Source organism: Siniperca chuatsi, linkage group LG3, assembly GCF_020085105.1.
Source record: "Siniperca chuatsi isolate FFG_IHB_CAS linkage group LG3, ASM2008510v1, whole genome shotgun sequence".
Lineage (NCBI taxonomy): Eukaryota > Metazoa > Chordata > Actinopteri > Centrarchiformes > Sinipercidae > Siniperca > Siniperca chuatsi.
This window is the reverse complement of record NC_058044.1, coordinates 14,993,883-15,018,726: the sequence shown is the minus strand read 5'-3', so window position 1 is coordinate 15,018,726 and position 24,844 is coordinate 14,993,883. Positions and strand designations below refer to the sequence as shown.

At 40.6% G+C, this 24,844-nt stretch overlaps 1 protein-coding gene across 2 annotated transcripts; it reads right to left on the bottom strand.

Annotated features, from left to right (window-relative positions):
* Nucleotides 1-97: 97 nt before the first annotated feature.
* Nucleotides 98-24,712, bottom strand: prss12 (serine protease 12). 2 transcript variants are annotated; one of them, XM_044191004.1, is made up of 13 exons: nucleotides 23,311-24,712; nucleotides 21,443-21,581; nucleotides 20,210-20,382; nucleotides 19,878-20,028; nucleotides 19,090-19,268; nucleotides 18,175-18,316; nucleotides 17,859-18,079; nucleotides 13,946-14,087; nucleotides 10,117-10,322; nucleotides 9,363-9,441; nucleotides 8,522-8,644; nucleotides 4,073-4,368; nucleotides 98-1,933 (listed from the first exon to the last, which is right to left on the bottom strand). In XM_044191004.1, exons 1-13 carry the CDS (start codon nucleotides 23,642-23,644, stop codon nucleotides 1,602-1,604), a joined length of 2,517 nt encoding a protein of 838 aa, XP_044046939.1. In that variant the 5' UTR covers nucleotides 23,645-24,712; the 3' UTR covers nucleotides 98-1,601. The 2 variants fall into 2 exon arrangements, 1 of the variants encoding a protein (XP_044046939.1); XR_006377519.1 differs by lacking the exon at nucleotides 9,363-9,441 and having other exon boundaries at nucleotides 1,798-1,933.
* Between the last annotated feature and the right edge of the window lie 132 nt (nucleotides 24,713-24,844).

Below are 24,844 nucleotides of genomic sequence, written 5' to 3'. Positions count from 1 at the left end.
ACAAGAAGCAAAGATATAACAATATCTTTTCAAAAATAAGAATAAATACTTGCACAACATATTTTTGAAGCACATGAGGGAAAAAAAACAAATGCTGGAAAGATAAGAACATTTTTATTTATGTTGCAAAGATTTCATGCAGCCTTCCACTGTTCCTGTTCGCAAATGTGTGTCAAGTCAACATGATGTGTTTGCCTTGTAAATGAGGACAACTCATAAAATGGCTTTCATTCCTGTAGACACTGTTTGTGGGTGTGTGTGCATACACATTGTCTGACACGGTGGTGCTCACTTTGACAGTATGCAGTCAGAAACAAACCTGAAAGAGCTCTGTCATTCCAGCAGCACCTCTTCACCTTTCAGATTTGTGGGAATGATAGAACGTGTAATATAAAGTGCAACAACCACTTAGAAAGTACGAATATGTAGTAACACCAAAATGTTTTTACATGAACAGATCATTGTTACTCAAATGTTAACAAATAAGTTTCTTAAGTAAACAAACAACAAACTCAGACTTTTTACAAAATCTACATTTATGAAGAAATGTTACAGTACATTAACACATACCGCATAGTCAGTAAACATCAAATAAGAAGGCAGTGTAGTGTCTGTTTTTTTCAAGTGTACCAGATTGTCTCCTGTCAGTGTTGTCAAAACCTCGACAACACTAAACTATCCCACCAGAACAAAAGAACGTGAATTAACAGTGTCAATAAGACAAATCAACACTTAGAACTGCTGTTGTGTACTTTGATTCAGAAACACTTTAGTCCCTTCCTTTCTCTGCAAATGTCAAGCAGCACTGAGACAAGGACAAATACTGATTGTATATAAATTATAAATGCCTGAGTAATTACTGAGACCTGAAATCTGCTTAAGAGCACAATGGATAAACATTACATAAAGAAGAATGAAATGAGGTTTAACGACATATTTCACTTTGGCAAATGTCAATATGACTAAAATGCTTAACACAAAAGCATTGAATATCATGCATTAAGTACCTAAAGGGGGGTTCTTAGTGCAAGTCTGTAAATTTATATCATACCATCACTCACTGTGTATGCATGAGTGCATGCATGTATACTCTGTTTGTTTTAACACCGTGGTCCCTTTTTAACATGTTTAATCACATATTTCATGTCATAAATTACAATATAACTATGTAACAAAAGCAAGCACAGAGAACATTATTACATAAGAAAGAAGACATTTTAGTGTAGTATGCAATGTCACAAGAGAGAACAAAAAGATATTTAAGTTATGGCATTTTCTTGAGTTGAGATTTAACACCATCCAAAATCTTGCAGCCCATGAGAATATCAAATCATTAAAATAAGTGCTAATGACTTAGATGAGAGAAAAGACATGCCTTCCTCGCTCCAAAAAATATAAAAAGTTTCTAGGAGAAAAAGTCTAGCTTTGCCTTGTCCTCTCCATTTGAAAGTCAGTTTTTAAATTACATCACTGTATAATCAGGTCATAGCCTCATGACTGAAATATATTGTTGTATCAGTTGTCACCCGGCCAATCGAGTAAGTCTTGAGAGTCATTCTTTCTGATCGAGAGGTCAATTGTTTCAGTTCGTCATTCACCTTTCATCGCCTTTTCTCTTTTCTGTCATCATGTCCAATCACCTTGCGTATCCAGGAGCTGAAGGCAGAGACTTTGGTGTAGACGCCAGGGGACTGTTGTGTTCGGCAGGCATGGCCCCAGGACGTGACCCCGTAAACCACCCAACCCCCTCCCGGACGCTCACACACCAACGGACCTCCACTATCACCACGACAACTGTCCACACGCCTCTCAGACTGGACGCTGCCAGCACAGAGCATGCGGCTTGTGAAGGCACTGTGGAAATGCTGCTGGCAATGACGACGGGGAAGTAAGGAGAGGGGTGCCTGCTGTAGGGTCTTGGAGTATGAGCGGCCTGAGAAAAAGGAAGAGTGTTAGAGTTTAGTTTCTGCTGCCTTTTATAACATCTGCAGCCTTTCAGTAATTGAACATGTGTTTTAGCCATGCTAGCGGCATGGCTCTAGGGATGTCAATGATGGTCAGTCATCACTTTGGCCTTATAGCGCCACAAGCAGGTTGACATTTTTGGTGAAATGTCTGGACAACTATTGGATGGATTGCCATAACATTTGGTACAGCTCATTCATGGTCCCTAGAGAATGAACTGTAAAAACCTTTATCCCCTGACCTTTCATCTAGTTCCATCATCAGATCAAAATTTCTGTTTATCCAAACACTAGACTCTTAGCCTTGTTTGTGTGTGCGTGCACAATTGTGAATAGGTTACTGTAACTTGTAATCTGTTTTAGTTTTTACACTATTTGCAAATAGTTTTGACATTTGTGGGTGTGAAGCACACAACATTCCCTATGTGCATGACTTGTTCTAAATACATTTTTTTATTTTAAAGTTAGCCTTGCCTTGCCATTGGGCAGCAGACTTCACTTGACTCAACCTCATTTATCACATTATTCAAAGGCTGTCTGACTTTATTCAGTCAAGAGGGCTCTGATTTAGAGATGAATCAATTTCAAGGTTTCTGGTAGTCTAAGACAAGCTGTTTTCTTTCATTCCATGAAGGTTCCCATTACATATCTTTTTCTGTGTCTCTTTAAAAAAATTCCAATTCCCCTGCATGCAGACCTTGTATAACTTGTTAACTTTACTGTTGGCCTGGGGTGGTTGTAGACAGAAATATGCTTCCTCTGATACACATGCTGTCGCCGGTCGCTATTTTCAACTATCAGCAAGGAGCTTCACCCTGTGGCCAAAATGTGCGCAGAGGTTCCAACTATCCCCCCATATCCTACCCCCTCTACTGTACCCCCCGTTTTGCCAGCACCTCAAACAACCAGTAGCGACAAGGACATGATCCTTCCATGGCTTTCCACACATGAACATGGCCAATTGCATTCGTCAGTACGCACGACCAAGCTGAAGGGAACCACTGCCGAAAACGGAACCCAAACCTCTACAGTGGTGTTTTTTCCCCCTGGCTCTTTCCATGACTACACAGTGTTATTAACTATCCATGGTAGCTTAGGCTGGTATGTATGTGTAAAAGTTGCTTGGGTGTGTGTGTGTGTATGATATCAGAACGGCAGATAGCCAAATGCAAACAGCTGTGCAAAGCAGACATCTCACCTTAAGTTAAACAGCCATTCCCAGCATCACACCCTCTAAATAACCTGTGTTGTTATCACACATTAAGTAAACTAATAAAAACACTCTTTCCCACACACACAAACACACTCACACATGAATTCAAGCGACATTAAGGAAAAAAGACACTAACCCCTCAGCATGTACTGTGACCTTCTCTAGCCCTTTGTGACTAAGTTGCTATGATAAATGACATCAGCATGTAATTTAAAGATCACTAACAGATGTGTGTCTATGTACACAGTCAAGTGTACGGACATATACAGAGCATGAAGTCAAACAAGTGCTATTATGACTTACATATGGTAGGAATACTATTGTGGTTACAGCACATGAATGTTTTACTGTCTGTCCAAATATACAATAGACTTTACCCCAAATAACTAGTCCCAGTGTGGTATGATATGATTTTCATTAACTTGCTGTTTTACATTACTGCTTATTGAATGTTTTCGAGTGCTTTTTTTAAAACTGTAACATATCTTCCAATTGCCCTGGTAAATATTTTGAAGTAAATATTGTGTATTTACAAAAGAAAAAAAACCCACACTTCTAGTAAAGAAGATTGCAATCTTTTGTAAAATCATTTCACTTGAATGAGCTTTAAATTTTATTCAGTCTGCATTCATTTAAAAACAGAATTAAAAGTCGCTAGATTATGATTTTAACTCAAATTATACTGGATCTGTCTTTTAAAGTCATCTCTTTTTTCCTGCTCTTACTAGAATTTAAAGGTGTGAAGGTCCTACACTGTCCCATATTCAGTGGTGCTGACGTGTTAAATACATCATTTGAGAAATTAAATGAACAAGAATTCAATTAAATGATGCCATGTTTTACAAATCAGGGCCACCGTACCCACCCTCCCTTCTACACAAACACACACCCTCACCTGTGTCACCCCAGCCGGTAATGTGGCAGTTACTGGCTTGTTTGAGCACTCTCTCTTTCCTCATGGGCAGACAGGCGGGAAGAACATGACGGCTGAATGACACACACTCTCCCGGCATCTGGCCCACTGCTCCCGGTGACAAACAAACCAAGGCCAGGTCGTAATCATTGCTATGGGAGTGGTAGCTTGGGTGGAGGACAATCTGATCAACGGCGTACTCCTCTTCGTACTCCTCAGGGACGAGGGAGTGGTAGTCGCCCACTCTAACTTTATAGTGCTTGGTGTTGTTTCCATACCTGCAGAGAGGTATGAATCGAGAGAGGCCATTAGAGAAAGAGGGTGTGTGTGTGTGTGTGAGCAATACTACTGGTGATACATAAACCTTGAGCAATAAAATTACGAGCTTTGGAAGGGGTTACCCTCAGCAATAGTTCATCTAGAGCTGGAAAAAGTACAAGTATGTTAAACTGGGCACACACAGTCATAAAATCTGCACTAGTCGAATATGAGTAGTGGAATAGATTTTAAGGTTTTTTTTTTTAATAAATGTTTAAGGCTTCATAGTGTTATTCTCCCAGCAATATTTTGGATATGTTAACCCTAACCCTTATGAGAAATAGCACAGCCTGAGATCTTCATGCATGGTTGTTCCACCAACTTGCCTGATTTTCAAGGGTGACATTGGCTCCGGTCACCTTTGGTAATCAGTTGGTATTATCTTTTCAAATCTCCTCTTTAAGTATGTATATGAAAACTTTTTTTTCAGTTTTAATCTTTTCTTTCAATAATCTATTATCTATTTATACCCTCGTTTAGACTTTTTATTATTGATTTTTAGCTACATTTTCTATTATCTATTATGTTTGTGTTCCCCTTGAGGCTTCTTTAACGCAACATTGTTGTAGTGCTTTTATGCATTCTATCAAGTCACTATAAATCATGACTAAAAAAGGGTTGCACACTTCTTGCACTACTTCTAGTGGCAATACAAATGGAAACTTGGACAGAGAATGAGTATAGGCAAGAATGATAACAATAAAAATGTCCTTGAGTCTGTGTGTTTATGCTTTTATCTGACTCATAGGTTGACATAATGACGCTTGCCATTTACTTGTTGGAGATGTTTGGCCTTTTTGAAATAGAGTGGGAGAGAAGTAGAGGAGAGGAGTAGGGTAAGTCGGGGGCAAAGACAGGACCAAAGGAGAGGAAAGGAGGGAAAAGAAGGAAGAGGAGAGGAGTGAAAGAAGGAGGCCTTTCGATAGAGCCAAGTCTCTGTGTCCAGTTACAGCTGGTAGTGTGTTTCCGGAAATATCTCCTGACCTGGGAATGCCACAACGTTTCTGGCAGAGTGGAGACACTGCTGACCAGTCATCTATGTACAGTACATACCCAGCTACACGTACACACATGCACACATGTTTTGAGGTAGACTGACTTACTCTAAGAAAGGCAAGACTGCCAGGCTTGAGCCTGTGCTGAAGGCAAAATCTCAGGTTTTTGAATGTGACACCTAAATTACCTTTCACACATTGTTGTTGGTGCTAAAAACAGTTAATATGCTGGAGTTGTGTTACTGTTGGCAAGCCCCCAGTTGTACATCTACAAGGTATAAATAGGTTTAATATGTTGACAGCATGTGACCACTGACCTGAGGTCAATCTTTATGAACCTACTAATCGGTAATGGAAGTGTAAGGGATAAGATAATATTATCGTGTTAATTACAGTTGGTAGTATCTTAACGTGTCACTAAAAATATAATCTGTGCTTGTGTGCAAATTAAAACAAGCATAAGTGGGTAGGCAAACTTGTTGATGTATTTTCTGTTTTGTGTGACTGCATGAGTGTATTTGTTTATGTGTTGCCCTGTGTGTGTGTGCTTGTGTGTGTGTCACCCTATTTTGGTTACCATATATGAAAGGTGACACTGTAAAGTCGGAAGTCCCTATTTTGGTCTGTGTGCCCTGGCTTGCATGCAGCAAATTGCTTTTCAAAGCTGTCATAGCTGAAGCTAACAGCTTGGAGCACTGAAGACTGATATGTGATCAGGGAGGCAAGAGAAGTACTTTGTAGTAGTGTCTGACCTTTCTTGTCTGCTTGCAATGTCTCTGATAACAAATACCCTACCTACAGCTAAAACCATACCACAATTAGCAACAATAAACATTTATCATAAATAATTAACTGTTATACTAAGAAAGTGTGCTGTACAGATTTTGCGCCAATCAGCAGCAGTCAGTAGAATGTTACTATTGTAGGAAACGTCATCAATCTTAGCTTGTGGGATTCATCTATCAGAGCCCTGATAGATGAATCCCACAAGCTACGATCAAAACCCATTCAATATAAAAAGCAAAACCTGAGGCAGTAGGTGAGTGAGCACCTAGCTCATTAAGCACATACTAATATATAATTACTTTGTTTGGATAAAGCCTATCATTTATTTTTTCCTTGCACAAGCAGACACGCAACAATCAGATAAGGACAGTGTCATATTTGAGGCTAACTATTATGGCTGCTAAAGTGCCTACTGTGCAGTATTAAATGACTTACCATTGTTAGTAGAAAGTCAGAGTAAAATTTATTATTTCAATCTGCAATTACACTGGTGGTCAACTAATCGCACTATTTGCATCAATCAGTCCAAGAAGTCTTGATTGCTACATCCCAAGTGGTCTTAATATGCAGCACAGCACAGCTGTGTGTTTCCTGTGTGTGTCATTTAAAGAAGAGGACGAAGAGTCACACCACAGAGTAGATGTTCCTGTATTAGGAGTACAACTCTGGCAGTGGAAAGGGCCTGGGAATGGCTTGAGAAATGGTGCTGGAAAGGATTTAGTGAATGACCTCTTCCTCTCTTTAATGTGGAAACATCAGGATTTATAGTGGTGGAGCTGCTGGAGCCTGTAAAGAGTTCTGGTTTTCCTACCAAACCCAAACACTGGAACTAATACCTGGTAATGCAACCAAAAGATATTATCCTTAAAATACAGTCTGACATCAAATGCAGACTTTAGGGTTAGTTCCCTCACAACCCTCACCTTTCTCAGCTCTTCACAAATTTGTTGAGTCTCTCTGTTCAATACATTTTCTATCTTTTTTGTCTTTTGCCTTCTCTGCTATATGCATTGGGTGATGGATTTGAAGTTGGTGGTGCCATGTGGAGGCCCCCAGACCAGATGAAGTTAAGATGAAGTAACTCTGGCTGGCTCCTTGCCACCTGCACCTCAGCCAAACCACCACTGATTACTGCTCACATTGTTGCGGTTCTCATGCCTCTGTCAGACTTGAATATACTGAGGACGTAAAAAAGTTGTGTAGCTCGGGTGTAGCTCAAACTACAGACAGAGGCAAATGTATGCATAAACACAGTCACATTTCCATGAGTAAAGATAACTCCAACATATGCAGAAAATCCAAACACACAATGTAAAAGGTAGATGTGTTTGTGAATGAGCTTAGGGCACTAAACTATTGCATGTTTTAATTGTAAATTAATTTCTTACTATATGTTTTCTATAGTTTCTTGTTTGCATGTTTTTAGAGTGCATTTTAGTTATTTTAGTATGTTATCAGAGTGCTGCTTGTTTGCCTTGCATGTAATGTGTCATTTACCCACATGCAGAATGCGACCACACTTAACAAGCTGCAGACTTATCTATCAGACTCTCAACCAATCACTGTCCTGCTCGGAGCATAGTGCCCAGCCCTTCATTCATCTTTTGAAGAGAGACTGTGGGAACAGCAGGCAGGAGTGTACCCCCTGCAAAGCCTGTGGTGGACACTGACATAAGGAAACACCGACTGACTAGCGTTGTGGACGCGGGGAGAACTGCAGTGGGCAGGTCGAGCAGGAAGATGCTTGCTTTGGATATTGAGAGGCCTGTAAACTGATAAGTGAAGGAATGTAATTATTTCCTGGCTGGTTGTGCGTGAAATATTCCCTCTCTGTCCGTGGGTCATAGTCACAAAACTGTCCATATAGGCAGTACATTGGACCACTGGGCTGAGCTGGACTTGAATATTGGACTTGGGGTACCTACTCTGATAGTCAGGCTGTGACATTGGTTTTAAGTCTGACTGTAATCTTAATGTATTTAGTACTGATTTTATCTATACATCTTAGTCTGTTTTATCTTCTTGGTTATATTTATAGTAGATTGTCCTTTTTTACAATGTTTTCCAATTTAGTAGTTTAATTCCTTGAATGTTTTTATACCATTATTCTGTTGATTTTTATGTAATCATTCTACATTATAATTTAGACATTTTGTGCAAATAAATAGTTTTATATTTTTACCTCAAATAGACTGAGTGCTTGTGTTGTGTCGGCCCGGGATCCATACTGAACCGGCTGTATGAGATGAACTGGCTTCAAAAATTGAATATAGCCTTTCACACCGTGACACATACATATGTGTGTGGGTAAATGTGGGTGTGTGTGTTTGACCTCTTGAAGCAGTGTGCTGAGGTGAGGACCCAGCAGGTGTCAATAAGAGTTGCTCCACACACCAACCTCCCGTCTCCTCGAGATCCTCGCAAACGAATTGCAGCCTGCCATGGCCAGCCACCCCTACAGACATGAACACACAGCCAAGCATGCACACGCGCGCGATTATAAAAGCACACAAATAACTTAAAATGCAAACATAGACACAGAATCCACTCTACTAAATTTTAACAAGAGCAAATTGAGTCCTGTTCAGATGCTTAAAAAATGATTAACATTTTACTGAACTATAAAGTAGGCACATTATGTGGTTATTGTACCTTGATTCATAATAGAGCACTAAACAGGTAGCCAACAAAGCAACACGCATATTTCATCCAAATATGATTTATGTGATTTATTTGGAGGACACTAAATATCAGCATACCTGACGGAATGAGTGTACATGCGGCTATGTAAAGTGTAAACATGCACACACACACACACACACACAAATACTCAGTATGAAAAACATTTTGTTTCACATCTACCCATAAATATGGCTGCATGCACTTGGTTGCATACAAATAAGCATAAATGTTGCCTTTCTCTCTATTTATCTCCTTTCTGTCTTTAATGCTGACATTCTTACTCACTTGCATACTTCCACTTACCCACATATAGTGTATGTTCATGTTTGGAAGTACACACCGTTTGATATTTCTTTGCCTGTAGCTTCAGATCGGCTGTTTTCCATCTAAGACTTGTTGACTTGAAAATGTGTCCAATATTCTTTATTGTATATGTCTCTGGCAGGCGTTCTCTGTGCTTTCATTGATCCCTCCTGTCCCTTTCAGCTTACCTCAGAGAGTTTTCTCCACCTATGATTCGGCGCTGACGAGTGTGTTTGAGCCGCAGACCACAAATTGAGTTGACAGGGTCTGACAGAGACAAAAGAGGAACCATTGGGTGTGTATATGTGAGTGTGTGGGAGGGTGATGATTGTTAAACCATACATTTAGGCTCAGATGTTTGAAATTCATCTCTTACTACTACATATGAACCTGAAATAAAGTAAATTAAATAAATCAGATCATTTTCATCTGTGTCTGTGTGTATGTGATGTTAGAATCTACAAACATAGTTTAAGTGCTTTTTCAGAAGATGTAATTTATCATACTGAAGAGACAAAACATCCTCCTGCACTGGTTTGACATTCCGCACGTCAAACCAGTGTGCACGTGAGAAATGGAAGTAATAGCATATGTGCAGGTAACGGATAGCACTGTGTGTGTCTGCCCTGATGTGTGACAGACAGAGTGAAGAAATAACATCGCTCTCTCCATTTTACCATCTGGAAATTTACACACACACACACACACACACACACACACACACTAAAATCCTCCCCGCTTTCCTCTTAGAATCTTACCTCCTTTTAGTCATTTGTTTCACATTAGTTTTTCAGTGTATATGACATATTGGAAATGTTTGCTAAATACACTATAGTCTCACGCATGCTCAGTGACTCACTCAGATGGTCCAAACAAATCAGAGAAGCTCAATTTTTTTCCAGAGCAACATTAAGCAAAAAAAAAAACCCAGACCTGACTGACCTTTGACCTCTTTGTAGCTGGGCTGCGATTCACCATAGTCGCAGATGACCCCAGCGTCCTCACTATGGCGACAGTTGTGTGTGCCGGGTGCCTGTTTGATGCAGTCTGCTAATGAACGCTCTTCGCCGCTGCACTTCACATTGTCCGCGTGGATGGGCCCTGTCCCTTCCCCGAAGTACGCCATCACACGGGCCTTTGACACCCCACTGAGGAGGATGGACACGACACAGAACACACAGACATTACATTGCCATTGCCTTCTAAATGATATTAAACTGGAAAACTGTTAGAACTGTCAAAAAAGTAGTTCATATTGAGGACGAAGATAAAACAAACTGCAAAGATATAATTAAGGTTTATTTATATAGGATTTTTCAAAGCAGAAGTTAAACAGTGTTAAAGCATTAACTATATTAATATATTAAATATTAGTTAAGAATTTACAAAACAGAAATAACATCAACAAAAAGCAAAACATCAGTTAAGAAAAGCGAGGGAATATTGGTAAGCCTTGAGAAGCTTTTTTTAAAAAGATTCAGTTGAATTGGATGATCTAATAGTAAGAGGAAAACGGTTCCAAACTTTTGAGACATCAAATCTTTCAAAGTCTCCCTTCATTGTAAGCTAAGCTCGGGGAACATCTAGTAGACACTAGTTAGCTGACCTGAGAGACATTAATTTACAATATGGACACAACAATTCAAAAATGTACTCAGGGGCTTCACCTAGAGCCTGTAATAACTAAAATGTAATATTAAATTCTAAACTCCACTGTCGAGCAAAGGAGAGAAGCCAACACTGGAGTAATGTGCTCCCTGAAGCATTCTGAACCATTTGAAGATGAGCTACAGCTCCTGTTAGAACTTGAAATGTCAGTTTTGTGCAATAGTCTAATGAGATTTTGAATGCGTAGGCCAGATTTAATTATATCTTTTTTGTTTTGTTGGGTTGTAACATGTTGATTTGCTTTTAAAAAAAAAATAACTTCTGTATTTTTTGTAATGTAAAAAAGTATAGAAGTGTAATACTATGTATCTTTTCCAAATTAACTTTAATCATGTCACATGCTGAGCTGTTACATCTTTTTGTCTGTATGTGTGTGTATAAGCCTATAGGTGGTGATGACATGTTTAGTATCGATGTTATGGTTTGACATTCTCTGGCTGTGACGCAAACCAGGTCGAATCACTTTTACAATCTGATAACAACAGTACTTGTATCACTATCTCACCTCTGACTTTAATTAGCAAACAGCTAACACACAGAGGCCTGTAGGTTGTGGTTGCGTATGTGTGCCTGTATAGGCTGTAACTGTGATTTTAATTAAGATTGATAGATAACCGACTGAGAGGATCTCATGTTGCGCCCCTGGGGTTTGCTGGGTGGCAGGTCTTGTATCCCCACTCATCCACAGGGAATCTCATGTCTCTTATTGAGACATCCAGCATTGTGTCTGTGTCTCCAATAGCTCCCCAAGCAGTACTTAGCATGGAAAGGGTGAACCGCCAAGTCACTTGGAACTAAGCCTAGAGACTGATATCAAGGCTGCAGGAAGTGTTTCTGTGGCAACATACAGTAACACAACATCAGTCAAAAATGCAACACAATCTGCTTTGGATATTAAATGCTCAAGTTAGAAAAGAAAGCCAAGTGCTTTCTTAGACATCATATTTCATGTACTGTCCATTTTCCATAAATTCTTTAAAATTTTGGATAAGCATTTTTCAAATGGCATTTTTGTTAGTGGTTCTGTTTTAAATATTGCCAGGGAGGATTGAAGAAAAGATGCAGCCAAGGTGACTTGATCATAAGCTGCAGGCAGTTTGAACTTCAAACAAGTCCTCAGTCTGAGCAAAACCTCTTACTGTTCCATTCTTGTAACATGGCAACACATTCATAGGCTTACATTCATTTATATTTAGTTTTTATGTATGTATTTTTGTATTATGATTGCCTTTGAATTAGTTTTCAATTCATTTTGAAGTTTAAGTGTATGTAAAGCACTTTGAAACTGCCTCAGTGTATATGACATATAATTGTGCTATACTGTATAAATACATTAGCGTTTTTGCCTTTTGCCACTTTTGCTCATCGGCAGCATGACAGATATACACAAATGGCTGGAGGTGTTTTTCCAATGTTTTTTCTAAAGTAGTAGTATGAAGTAGTGGTACAAGTATGGTTCGGTATGAGTCAGTCCACATTATAGGCTTTATTTATACCACTAGCAAATTAAGTTGTTGCCAAATTATGTTTATAAGTTTATGCTGGCAAACTGTGTGTGTGTGTGTGTGTGTATGAGTTGTCCAGTTTCACGTAGATCCTCATTCTAACCCTTGGGGACCTGCTGTGTATGTAATGACCTTTCACCACACCCTGTGCGAGACAGAATGATGATCCTAATGTGACTTTTACACGCCTCCAACACGCTTCCTCTCTCTCTCTCTCTCTCTCTCTCGTTATGTGCTCCAGATTGGGTGGCTAAGGGATGAGTATCCCTTGCTAAGGAGTGATGAGAGAGAAAATGAAGACTGTTTGTTACGGTACAGTTTTCCCTTGCCATCCCATTGCCATTGTTTTGGAAAATGGGAGAGTGTCTCAGAGGGAAGAGATAATGGGACACAGAGTGGATGAGATGAGGTAGTTTGCTTCGCCTCAACTTATCTGTCATTGTGAATGTGTCATTTGCACAGTTGGCCTGTCCTTTAATTGGAGGTTTATCTTGGCACTGCGAAAGGGCACAGCTAAAACCCTGAATAAAAGCAGCTGGCAGCATAGCAGTATACCAGAGGCTCACAAGAAGTGCTCAAAACCTTGAGTGCACAATTTTTAAAGATGAATTCATGAAATTTAGTAATTTTAAATGATTCAAAGTATACTGTAGTTTTACCATTGTAAGTTAGCTTGAAACTTGAGATGTGCGTGATGAGGTGCAAACTGAAAACAGAGCAGGGTTGAGGGATGGAGAGATGAAAGAGACACAGAAAGTGGGAGCGAGCTTAAGACAGATGGTAAGTCTAAGAAGTGGTGATTGATTTCGCAGAGTAGGCAGTCTGGATTCACTTGAGTGTAATGTATAGAGTGATCACATTGCAATGCCACAGCTCACAACTGAGCTTTTCTCCAACATATTAACTCTATTCCAACATCCTGACCATGACTGAAAATAAAAAAATATGGTAAAAATGAAAAGGACAAGGAGAAAGATCTGAGAATAATGGATGGTATGAGGTGTATGGATGAGAAAAGCAGCCAAAAAGGATTTGTAGCAGACTGCAATCTGAAATTCTTTCTAGATACTGAAAAGGTGTAAATGCACTATGTTAATGTGTATATTTTCATCATTTCAGTTTTGAAGCAAAAATGCCTTTCTCAAAAGTAAATATATAGGATTTATTAGCCTTCTATTATAGTAAACTGAACAGCCCTGAGTTGTTAGACTGATGGTTGGGGGAAAAAAAGTAATTTAAATGCGTCATCTTGGGCTCTGGGAAATTGAGGGTCATTTTTCACTATTTTCTGACATTTTGTTGACTAAACGATTGAGGGATAAGTGATAATCGATAATGAAAACAATTGTTAGTTGCATCTGTAAAATGCACCCATCTTTCAACTGCATAGGTAATCTTTATTCCTCCCAACTGAACCTACATCAGTAAGCGGTGTGTGGACTTAGCCACTTCCAACAGCTTTGTCTGCCCATATCGTAAGCAGAACCTTCGTCTTGCTTGTACTCCATGTAAGTCAATGTGCTTGTTGTGATCATGTTACCCAGAAACACAAGGCTATCAGAGGGGCTACTCCGACACACGTGCCCATACAAACATACCTGTATCCCAACTGTCGACACACCACCTCTGCATCACGATCAGTCCATCCGTCATCACACACGGTCCCCCATTGTCCAGACAGATAGAGCTCCACCCGGCCTTCCCTTGGGCTCTCTCCTCCCACAAGCCTTACTGGCACACCTGAAGATCACACACAAACACAATTTACCCCGACTACATGGACTTACCCTACTGGCACAGATTTGTTTCTGTTCTCTGAAGTTACCCAAAACCCCTGATTGTAGAAATACTCAAAGACACTACACACATGTTCCCTAACAAACCTGATCTGCCAGGCTAACATGTCTAGTGAATGGGGCATGTGCGCTCATGTTCTCTACAAAGGAAGTAGCTTGAACACGTCTGTTTTCATGCACGTAAACCACTTGTGTGTCCAGAAGGGGAAATTGTTAAGACTCACTGTCACTATGAAAAGATCATTTATTTTCATTACCTCTCTGTTTTTCACACGCTCCCTCTGTTTCTTTCTCTCTCAAATGGTATTCACTTACACTGTTAATCAAATCAGCCTGGGCTTTAGGTTTAAACAATCCATCATCGTTTGTCCGCACACAGATGCCCAGACATGCACATACAAGTGCACACACACTAATCTCATTTAAGTGAATGTTAAATGAGATCTGATATATCTGATCTCATTTCCATGTGTGGACAGTTTCAAGATCAGCTTACACTCTTGCCAAGTGTCAGATATTTTTAAGCTATCATATACTGTATACGCACAATATATATATAGTTGGTTGTTGTTGGTTGGTAATTTAACCTGATATCGTCCCCTGTGACTGTATTGAGTTGAATGACATGCTGTATTCAAACATTGTGTGTGGGACATAAGAATTGCAGATTAGGGGAGTTAATTGTGGGAATGTTTACTTCTTAGTTGGTGGTGGCTATTGAGGAAATGCTCATATTTGTCTTTTCGCTTTCAAACATAAACACTGTTTTTTTCCTCTCTCAGCACACACACGTTACATTGCTGCTCTGACACAACCCTAATGTGATGGTCTCTCACAACAGAGTGAAAGAGAGAGAGAGAGCTCAAAGCACAGCCTGGCTTATCTGCTTTTCCTCCTTTTCCAAAAACAACATAAACCAATCTGATGTGGCATTATGAGGGGGAAGGAGAGATTAACATACACACATAAACACTCAAACACAAACGCTATGTAGTAATGACATAAACTTTAGTGGGTGTTTGTGGGGTGAGATTGTCCCTCAGGCTCTTGCCAAACAGCATAAGCTACCTAAACCCAACATGTCACCACTTTGTATCCTTTCAGTGACATTCACTCAGACTTACTCATATCTGTTACATCCAACATCAAGACAGATAGAGAATTGAACAGTTACAGTATGAGGTTAAATCTGAGCCACTAATGATTTTGCAGTTAGGAACAGTGAAGAACAGTGGCATGAGGGACACTTGCTTTCTGTAAAGGTTTGCAGTAGGTCCATTTAATCATGATGACTTTACGAGCGGCCCAGTTATTATGGCAGGACAGCCAACTAACAGCTGTGCCTATTAGAGTTTTAATCCTCTATCTGTCTCTTGGAGAATGTTGGCTTTCCTCTTCTAAGTAAGATGAGATCCAATTGACTTCACGTTGAGTTTGGCAGAGATCTTAGAAACAGATTTCAGATCAGCTTACACTTTCATTACCTGGTTTAATGAAGTGAAGGGAAATTACTTTCATCATCATCTGATTTCCTGTTCTTCACTGCCAATAAAGTATATGTGCTCTTAGTGCAAAGTTAAGCTTCTACAGTCCTTGTTTTAAGCTAACATTATTACTGATAATATTTTAAATCTAATCCAATTCTTATTACAGAGAGCTTTACACAAAAGGTTTATAAGGGAAGGAAAACATGAAGAACAATTAGCAATTAAAGTACAGGAGTAATTTCAGTAAAAATGGTTCTAGAATAATGTGTTGTAAAAAGGGATTTTAAACAGGATTTTATTTTTTAAACTAGTGAGCCTGATCTCAACATTCCAGAGGCCCAGATGGCAAACCCTGGTAGTTTTAAGTCTCCACTTAGGTACCAACAGAGAATCTCAGGCAGAATTCAGGTAATAGGGGGGTAAAAGGTCAGTAGTGAACCCCATATAAGCTATAAAAGTGATTAAAATACTCAACTCTGAAACGCACAGGTAACCAGAGATGCTAAAAATAGTGGTTTTATGCACTCTCCTACTGGATCTCAAAAGAAATTGGGCTGCAGCATCCTCGAGTAATTAAAACGTGTGAAGATTACATTGTCTTCAACACTAATATGGAGCATTTCAATAATCCAGTTGAGCATTAAGCAGTAGTAATCCAGATTAAATAGATCAAATCTTGTTAATTTGCGTCACTGGAGGACTGAATTACTGATTTCATGTGTTCACCAAGAGAGATAATATTGGAGAACAGTAAACCAAGATGAGGAGATTCTACTGAGAGAGGAATGTGGACCTATGATAATGAATTCTGATTTATTGGAAAAACTAAAAGAAGATTTTTTAGATATCACCATTTAACTTCTATGTATGTAGTGTGTGTCGTATGATGTGTAGTAATATGTGGACCCAAATGCAGAATATCAGGAAGCGGTATGAGGATGAGGTAGCCAGATGACCACAGTGTTTATTGGGTGAAGTGGTATGCAGGCAGGTACAGGCAGACAGACCAGTAGGCAGACAGTTCAACAAACAGGCAATAGGCAGATAGGTTACCGGCTGGCAGTGGTGGAAGCTGGGAAGTGAGTCCAATGTGGTTAAACATTTCAATAAGGAGCAGGCAAAGTACAAAATCCAGAATCCAACCAAGGTCCACAGGAGACAAAGAATCCAAAACAAAACTCACGGTAAGAATGCCAGGGAACTGGGCACGGGAACCAGGTACAACAAAAAGTGCACCAAATGGCCACACACAAATGTCAGGAACACTCACAAGACCAGAACCAAAAAAAAAAAAAAAAACAGGACAGTAATGACACCATACCATAACAACAATGATCCAACACTGCAGAAAGACAGAGACCCGGACTAAATACCCTAGGGGAGGTGAAACAACGAGACACAGGTGCAAACAATCAAGGAAGGGCCAACAATCAAAACTGGAGGGAAAGCAAACAAAGACAGGAAGTAAAACCACAAGACACACAAGGGAAGGAGAATACTACAAAATAAAACAGGAAGTGAAAAATACTCAAACTATAACAGAGTGAGGTTTCTAGAATCAAGAGAAATAGATCTTGGTCAAATGTTTTTATTTCTGTCTTTAAATTATGTGGCATATGAATCAAAAATACAACAAGCTGAGGACTGAACCCTGAGACACCCCATAATTCAAAGGGGCTGTATGATTTGTGTTCAGCAATGGCAACACAAAAGAGCGATAAGAGTGAAGCCAGTCTAAAACAATGATCAATAATATCAAAAACCTTAATATAAACTAAAATAAGCAAAAGGGAAGAGTGATAAAACTCCATAGAGTGAGTTGCGAGTGCAGTTTCTGTGCTATGACCAACTTTAAAACCAGAATGGAATTTTGAGAAAGACCATTACCATTTATGAAGGCCTGCGTCACAGCTGATTTTCCTAAATTCTTCCTGGCCAAAAAGCTTTACGTGGGGCTCGTGCCCTTGCTAACTTGCAAACCTCCCACCTCTAACCTCGAATACCCCCACACGGACTTTTCCAGGTGAGTTGTTATAACAAACTAACCTACGGTTTCAAGTAGTACTATGGTAACTGCGCTTAGTCTTTCAAAGTCCAAAAAGAGTATATACATTATGCATAATATCGGAATCTAAAAACATACATTTTAAAGGTCTCATTGAGCCTCTCTCACCCATTCATCTGTAACCTTTAAGTAGGTCTTACAGTAAGATAAGATTCTGTCTTACTAGTTGGAAGACTCTCTCCATTGTGCTCAGGGCTGCATGCGATGTTAACATCTTCGTGGTGTGTGCAGTCATGATGGAGCCATTCCCTCCTGTTGCACAGTAATAGGCTAGGCTCTTTCCCTGTGCAGCTCACATCATCCAAAAGAATGGGACCTGACCCCACCCCGAAGCGTGGGACTGGGGTGATGTCTAGCCCTTCAGAAAGGAGAGTCTCACCTAATCTGCAAGGTAGACATGTAAACAAACATTTGTTTACTTATTAATGAGTAAAGAGAGTGCATGTGTATGCGCCTGTCTGGGGACACGAATACTTTACCTGTATCCAAGTTGTCGACACACCACTTGTGTGTTAGAGTCTGTCCAGCCGTCATCACACACTGTCCCCCACTGACCACGGTAGAAGACTTCTAAACGTCCCTCATTGCTGCCTACACCGCCTACTAACCTAACAGTACCATCTGGAGAGAAAGAAAAGGACAGACAGAGTTAGGCAATGCTCTCACTTCTATACACATTAAATCACTTTTTTTTTTAATCCAAAAATATATATTTTCTTATGGCCTTGCATGTTTTTAATTATTGGCATTGATCACAATACAGCAATTAAAATGCTGCAAATTGCATTGCAATTATTCAGAAAAGACACTGCTAATGGAGTAATTTCTGGCTGCAGTAATGACAAGAAAGCTCTGAGAGATCCTGTTCGGACTGAATATCCTGTGTCTGTCGCCAGTGTTCAGTCCTTCACACACTGGTCACCTGGCAATACATCAGACAAGTACTCCTCTCCTTGTGTGTGACACAGAACCTTTACCACATTGTTTGTTCATTATGAGCAATGGTCTCCACATTTCAAAGAAAATATTTTGACTTGTCATAGCAGGAAAAGCACAGGTGTAACTAACAACATTAATAATTGCTCTATTCAATATAGGCATTCCAGTAACCCAGCGTGCACAGCTGGTCCTAGTACCAGAAAACATAAATGGAATGCAACCACTATTAATGTTATCAGTTACACCTGTGTTTGTCAAGTCAAAATATCTGCTGTGTGAATGGTCTATTGTCTCCAGCAACAAAGCTTCAGGGGTCATGGGTACAAGCAAACCCTTCCACCATTGTAAGGTATGGCGGGCCTTCCATATCTCTATATGTAAAATATGTGTGCATTTCACTTTCATGTCTTTGTGAATATTATGGATTGCTAATGCTGGGACAGGTGTTGTTCTACCTGTAAGAGGGTTGCAGGACACTCCTGCATCCTCAGAGTGCAGACAGTTGTGTTCCCCCCAGGCACTTTTTGGACACTGCTCCAGAGTGAGCTCATTGCCTGTGCAACGCACCTCGTCCAGCCACACACGGCCTGAACCCTTGCCAAAATGTGCCTGGCCCCATGCCCTCGCCACACCGCTACAAAGAAAAGAGAAGGTACAGAAGCACAAAAGGTTTGGTTTGCAGTAATACTGATACAAATAAAAACAGATATACTGCCTGGCCATGACTAACAAAATACAGGGTATGGGATGCTGTATTTGTTTAATCTGGAAATTGAATTTAATATACCTATTGCATTTCAAATCTTTCTTTTTTTAGAAATAGCTTGCCATGCACATACGTGCATACATAAACACTGCAACACCAACACCACAGTGGAACACACACAAAAAAGCACACAGGAACATTTGCAGAGAGTGTAGTGTTGCTAAATATGCATATCTCTGTGGTACTAGAATTCATGCAGGAACAATGAGCCTGATTCATTATCTGACCCCCAGATGTTCTTTACTGCTCGCTCCTCTCTCTGTGTGTCCGAATGGAAAGAATACTTCTCATACTTTTGGAGACAGAGGGAGAGACAGACGGCTGGATATCCACATTAACTCATCTCAGATTCCTACTCTTTCTGTCAGACTTTTTCCTCACTTTCTCATACTCACAATTTTAAAATTTCCTTTATGCTAATTATTGGTTGGAATTAAGAACATTAATATCTGTGTGTGTGGGTGGGTGCCCCTTCACCTCAGCCCCAGTTGTCGACACACCACCTCCGCATCACTGTCATCCCATTGGTCGTCACATATGGAACCCCACTGCCCTGCATGGAAGACCTCGACTGTGCCCTCTGACCCCGATCGACCTCCCACCAGACGTATAGGGAGCACGACTACCGCTGAAACGCACACAAGCATAAATACACAAATTTACATGTAGTTTACTTAAAGAATCTATGCAGGCTGACACAAAATACAGGGGATTTTTTCATTTTAAAGTATATACTGTTATATAATTCTAAAACTGAGTGGGGGTTGTGGAGTTGTAGAGGGTTTGTAGAGTTATCAGATCTCTCCTACCTTGCTGCTGGGTACAGGTGATGGCTGCAGCCAGAGAACACTCCCCTCCATTCCAGGTAGTCTTAGGACACTGGAGCAGGTCTGGCTCCTCTCCCTGGCAATGGACCGCCCTCCAGTGGAGCTTGGCCATGCTTGGACGAAACAGTGGAACTGCACGTGCACGACCTGAGCTCCTAGAAGGGGATCAATAAGCAAACAAGTTACTTTTACTAATCTGAAACACTTTTTTTTAACCCACAACTGACATCAAAAAGCAAGTCCAGTCTCATCTGATAAGAGGTGATGATTAAGACATTTAAAACATTTTAAAGAAAAATGCAACCTAATTAGTGTTGCTTGGCACATCATATGAGATAAATCCTGCAGCCTATCTCAGAGCAAAAATTAAAGTAGCTGTTTTAGCCTGATAGCAGTAACCTTGAGCCATGTATATGTTCATGATCTGCCATTCCAGGGCCAACGTGGTCAGCAGTTTTACAACCAACAGCTTTCAATATCTGGCCTTGTGAAAGTCATCACCAACGATTCCAGCTGACATATGGCTGACATTTGCCCTCTTTCCTTTCCACTGCAGACTTTCATTGACTCCTGTGTGACTATGCACACACAGGCATGTGTTCATGTCGGCGTGCATGCCAGAGCCAGTGTTATCATCAACATGTGTAGTGAGTGCACAGAACATCTCTGTTCTCCAGGGAAAATCAGACGCTTTTTCAACTGACTACATCCCAGCTTATGAACACTGTCGATATGTATGATCTGCCTACAGGCTCCCTCGAGACCCGACAAATCAGTGGCTCTTCTAGCATGAAAGCATCTCATAATTCAAGACCATAAGACACAGTCGCACATGTGTACGTGTGTGTGAGAGACAGAGACAAAGAGAGAGCTGGTAACAAGGTAAATAGCTGAGCACTTAAGGTATTTAAATACCTCTAGGGAATGGGGGGTTGGAATGCAAGGGTCACACAAGAAAAGTACAAAGACTGTGGAGAGAGTGCATGCATGTGTAAGTCTGAAGCGTTGTGAAATTCTCTAGCATTCCCACCAAATTTCCATCACGCTCTTACCATCTGTCAGACCTCTGAAGGCAGCTTCACATTGTGAGTTTAAATGGCAGATGGCGATTGTACTTGCATCTGTGTCTGAATACGTATGTGAGAGGGAGAGGCAGACAGAGAGCGACAAATAGCGCATGTCTGAGCGCATGTGTGTGCATGTGTGCTCCCTCACCCCTTGCCCAGCTGTCTGCAAACCACTGCAGCGTCTTCGTCCCCCCAGTCATCGCTACAGACAGACCCCCACACTCCTCCCAGATAGACTTCCACCCTGCCATCTAGCTTGGAGCGACTTCCTTGCAGACGCACAGAGCCTGAGATGGAAAGAGGGTTAGAGAATAGTACACGTATGATAATACAGCACATACAAAATGGGAGATAAAAGATGATACAAAAGAGATAAAAGATGGTTCACACCATATCAAAATATATAAAACGAGTAGGGCGTTAGGGAAGAAGACAGGGGAAAAAATAAAAGGGGCAGAACTGGGTGCAAAGCTGGGAGGTAAAAAAGAGAAAAAGTTCAATCCAAGGAGAAAAAGGAAAGAAAGAGCATGTAGAAGTTCTCATTTCACTTCAGTTCATGACATAACGTTTCGTGTGTGTTATCACATCACAACTAGTCTATAAACAGAAAAAAATGATAGAGACAGTGCTATTACAAATAGTGCATACATTATAAGAAAGAAGAGCCGCTGTTTGACTTTTAGACTATGTCCCTCTGGTTGTCCTTTTTATTGTCACAGCAAGTAACATATTTAGCTCTCCACACAGCATATGCTTTCTTTTCCCCAAGAATAAATGTGCAAGACAACTGATTCTATCACTTATTAAAATACTTTTAGCCACATCCTAATCAGGATTTGGAATTGAGTGTTTCACAAATGTTTCTTAAAGTGTACAGAAGTTTCCTCATAAAAGACATGGCTACAGTGTGTGTGTGTGTGTGTGTGTGTGTGTGTGTGTGTGGGTGTGTGTGTGTGTGTGTGGGTGTGTGTGTGTGTGGGTGGGTGGGTGGGTGGATTTTGTTTATTGTGGCAGTAACCTGATTGCTGTGTGTGTGCCTATTTGATATATGTGGGCTATTATGGCAACAGAGAATGTAAGGGTGCATGCTCACACTCACACACACATTATGCACAAGTGAGTGCCTGCATGCCTCTTACTGCCATCAGCATATCTGAACTTAAATTAGAGAGAACATCCAGTGTGTGGCTCGTTTCTTTTGCAAAAGGTCATACACATATACAATAAACTCCAAATGTGGCTACCCCTCATAAAAGTGTGTAATTGTCCAAACATCTTTAATGACTGGATCAATGTATGTCAATTCCATGTATCAGTTACTGAAAGATCATTTAACCATGATGTGCCAACACACTCCAAGACTAAAAATACCGCAGGCTGCTTGTCTTGTGCCAGATGGAAATCCCACTCTATTCCTTTCACCACTCTCTCTCTCTCTCTCTCTCTCTCTCTCTCTCTCTCTCTTCTTTACCTTTCATCAGTCCAGAGATGTATTTTAGCAACATAGTAGTTGCCTGTGTACTTGACAGATATTGATAATGTGATGCTCCCCATGTGAAACTATTTTATTGTGAGAAGAAAGATTTTATTTAGTCTACTCACTGTACTCTCCTACACTGGAGATCCTTTGGACTGTGTTATTGCCACCACCATATAAGCAAATACCTCCACAGACATTACCACACAAATGTGCTTAGACTTGCCATCTGCATAAACTATACTCACACCTGGGACAATGAAGGTGTGTCCAGTCTAATTACTTCAGTATGGGCCTCCTGAGTTGAATACAATTGGAGCTAGAAAAGTGTTAATACAGCTCCTCATCAGCCCAAATACAAATTAATATAGCATGTTACTGTATCTGTAGCAGCCTGCACTGACTCAGTTCATTTGAGGATTTCAGCTTGTAGGTGTCTAGGTTATAATGTGTCTGTCATATTTCCACAGCTTTAAGATAACTGTATGGATCACTACAAAATACGGTATTGCTGTGTGTCTATAGGCCTGCGTGTTTACCTTGTTTACAGTCGCAGTACCCCCAGTCCACTCTGCCTCTGTGGTTCCTGACAAAGCACCAGGGTCGGATCCTGCCGTCCGGGTTGCGACAGTGATTGTGCTCTCCTATTCCTTTGCCTGGGTAGCGCTCCTTAAAGCCGGCTACTTCGGTCCAGTTCATGCACCGGGTGCCGGACTCGGTGACATCTATCGCTCCTCGGTAGAAACCGTCTTTCCCACGGCTCTGGACGCAGTCAGTGAACGGCAGAATGAATGAAGGGACGCTGCTGGAATAACAGAAGCCGATATTCGCAGCCAAAAGCGCGGCTGCTGCAGCAAGAAATGCCAAATTCATGTTAGGTCTCTGACTGTAGGCAGCTGAAGACAGTGGCTTCTATCATCAGTAGCTTCTATCATCAGCCGAGGAGACGGTTTTCAGTCAGCCTCATCTCCGTGCCGTGGGACGAGAGTGAGGAGAGAGCCGGGAGAGGAAAAACAACGCGGATCAATGAAACTCCTATTTGCGTGGGCTAATGGGCAGGCAGCCCCCCAACGAAAATTCAATAACATATATGTTCGGAGTAATTTTCCCCCATACTGCGATTTTATAACATTTAATTCGATGTGATAATTCTATATCATTCGATATATAGAATTAAAGTATTTATATGGTATCTAGAGCATATTTACAGGGAGTAGGCCTACAGGGGAACCCATCCAGTATAATGTGATAATTACCGTAAATAGTATGCAATGTAAAATCCCAGAATACTAGTAATCCACTTAGGGGTCTCAAAGATTTGAGAAATGGTCTATTGTTGAGACAACAAGGCCGTGACCAAAATGCTTATTTGATTAGGCTTAGCCTATTGGGTTTTCTAAAAAGTTAATTTTGTTTAAGCCTATAGCCTATGCTTAATGAGTTCTGATGCTCGTCGTCATTTTCTATAATTAGGTAGGCTATGCAAGTAAAAAGGCGTTTACTATTAGCTCTTATGAGGGAAACTCTTAACAGGATCTTCCTTTTGGAGCCACATCACAGAAGCATAAGAAATGAGATGCTGCAGTTTGACGCAGAACAGTAGATGATGAATGATTAAACATGAATACGCACGCTCTCTCCATGTCTCTCTCCCTAAATCCGTGTGTGATGACAGACTGAAATTCTTTATGAGAGATTGATTTTCACTGTGTCTGAGTGTGTGTGTGTGTGTGTCAGTGAGTGGGTGAGCGAGAGAGAGAGAAAACAAAATGAAACGCAAATGGACTACATGGCGCCTCTAGTGTCTACAATATAGTATTCTCTGATTGGATGAAGAAAAGCGTCCCGTCTTGTGACGTCATCAAGCGGCGTCCCTTCAATCACAAGTGTTGACTCTTAAATACACTAGCGTACACCGAAACTCGCCCAGGCAGGCGGAGCCGGCACTCGATAAACCGCTCCAACCGGGCTGCCAAGATCGTCGCGGATGCAAAAACCGCCTCAGTACACACGAATAAAGAATAACAGCCACTAAGCAGTCCCAGCCGGGTGTCTTTAATGCGTTATTTTAGC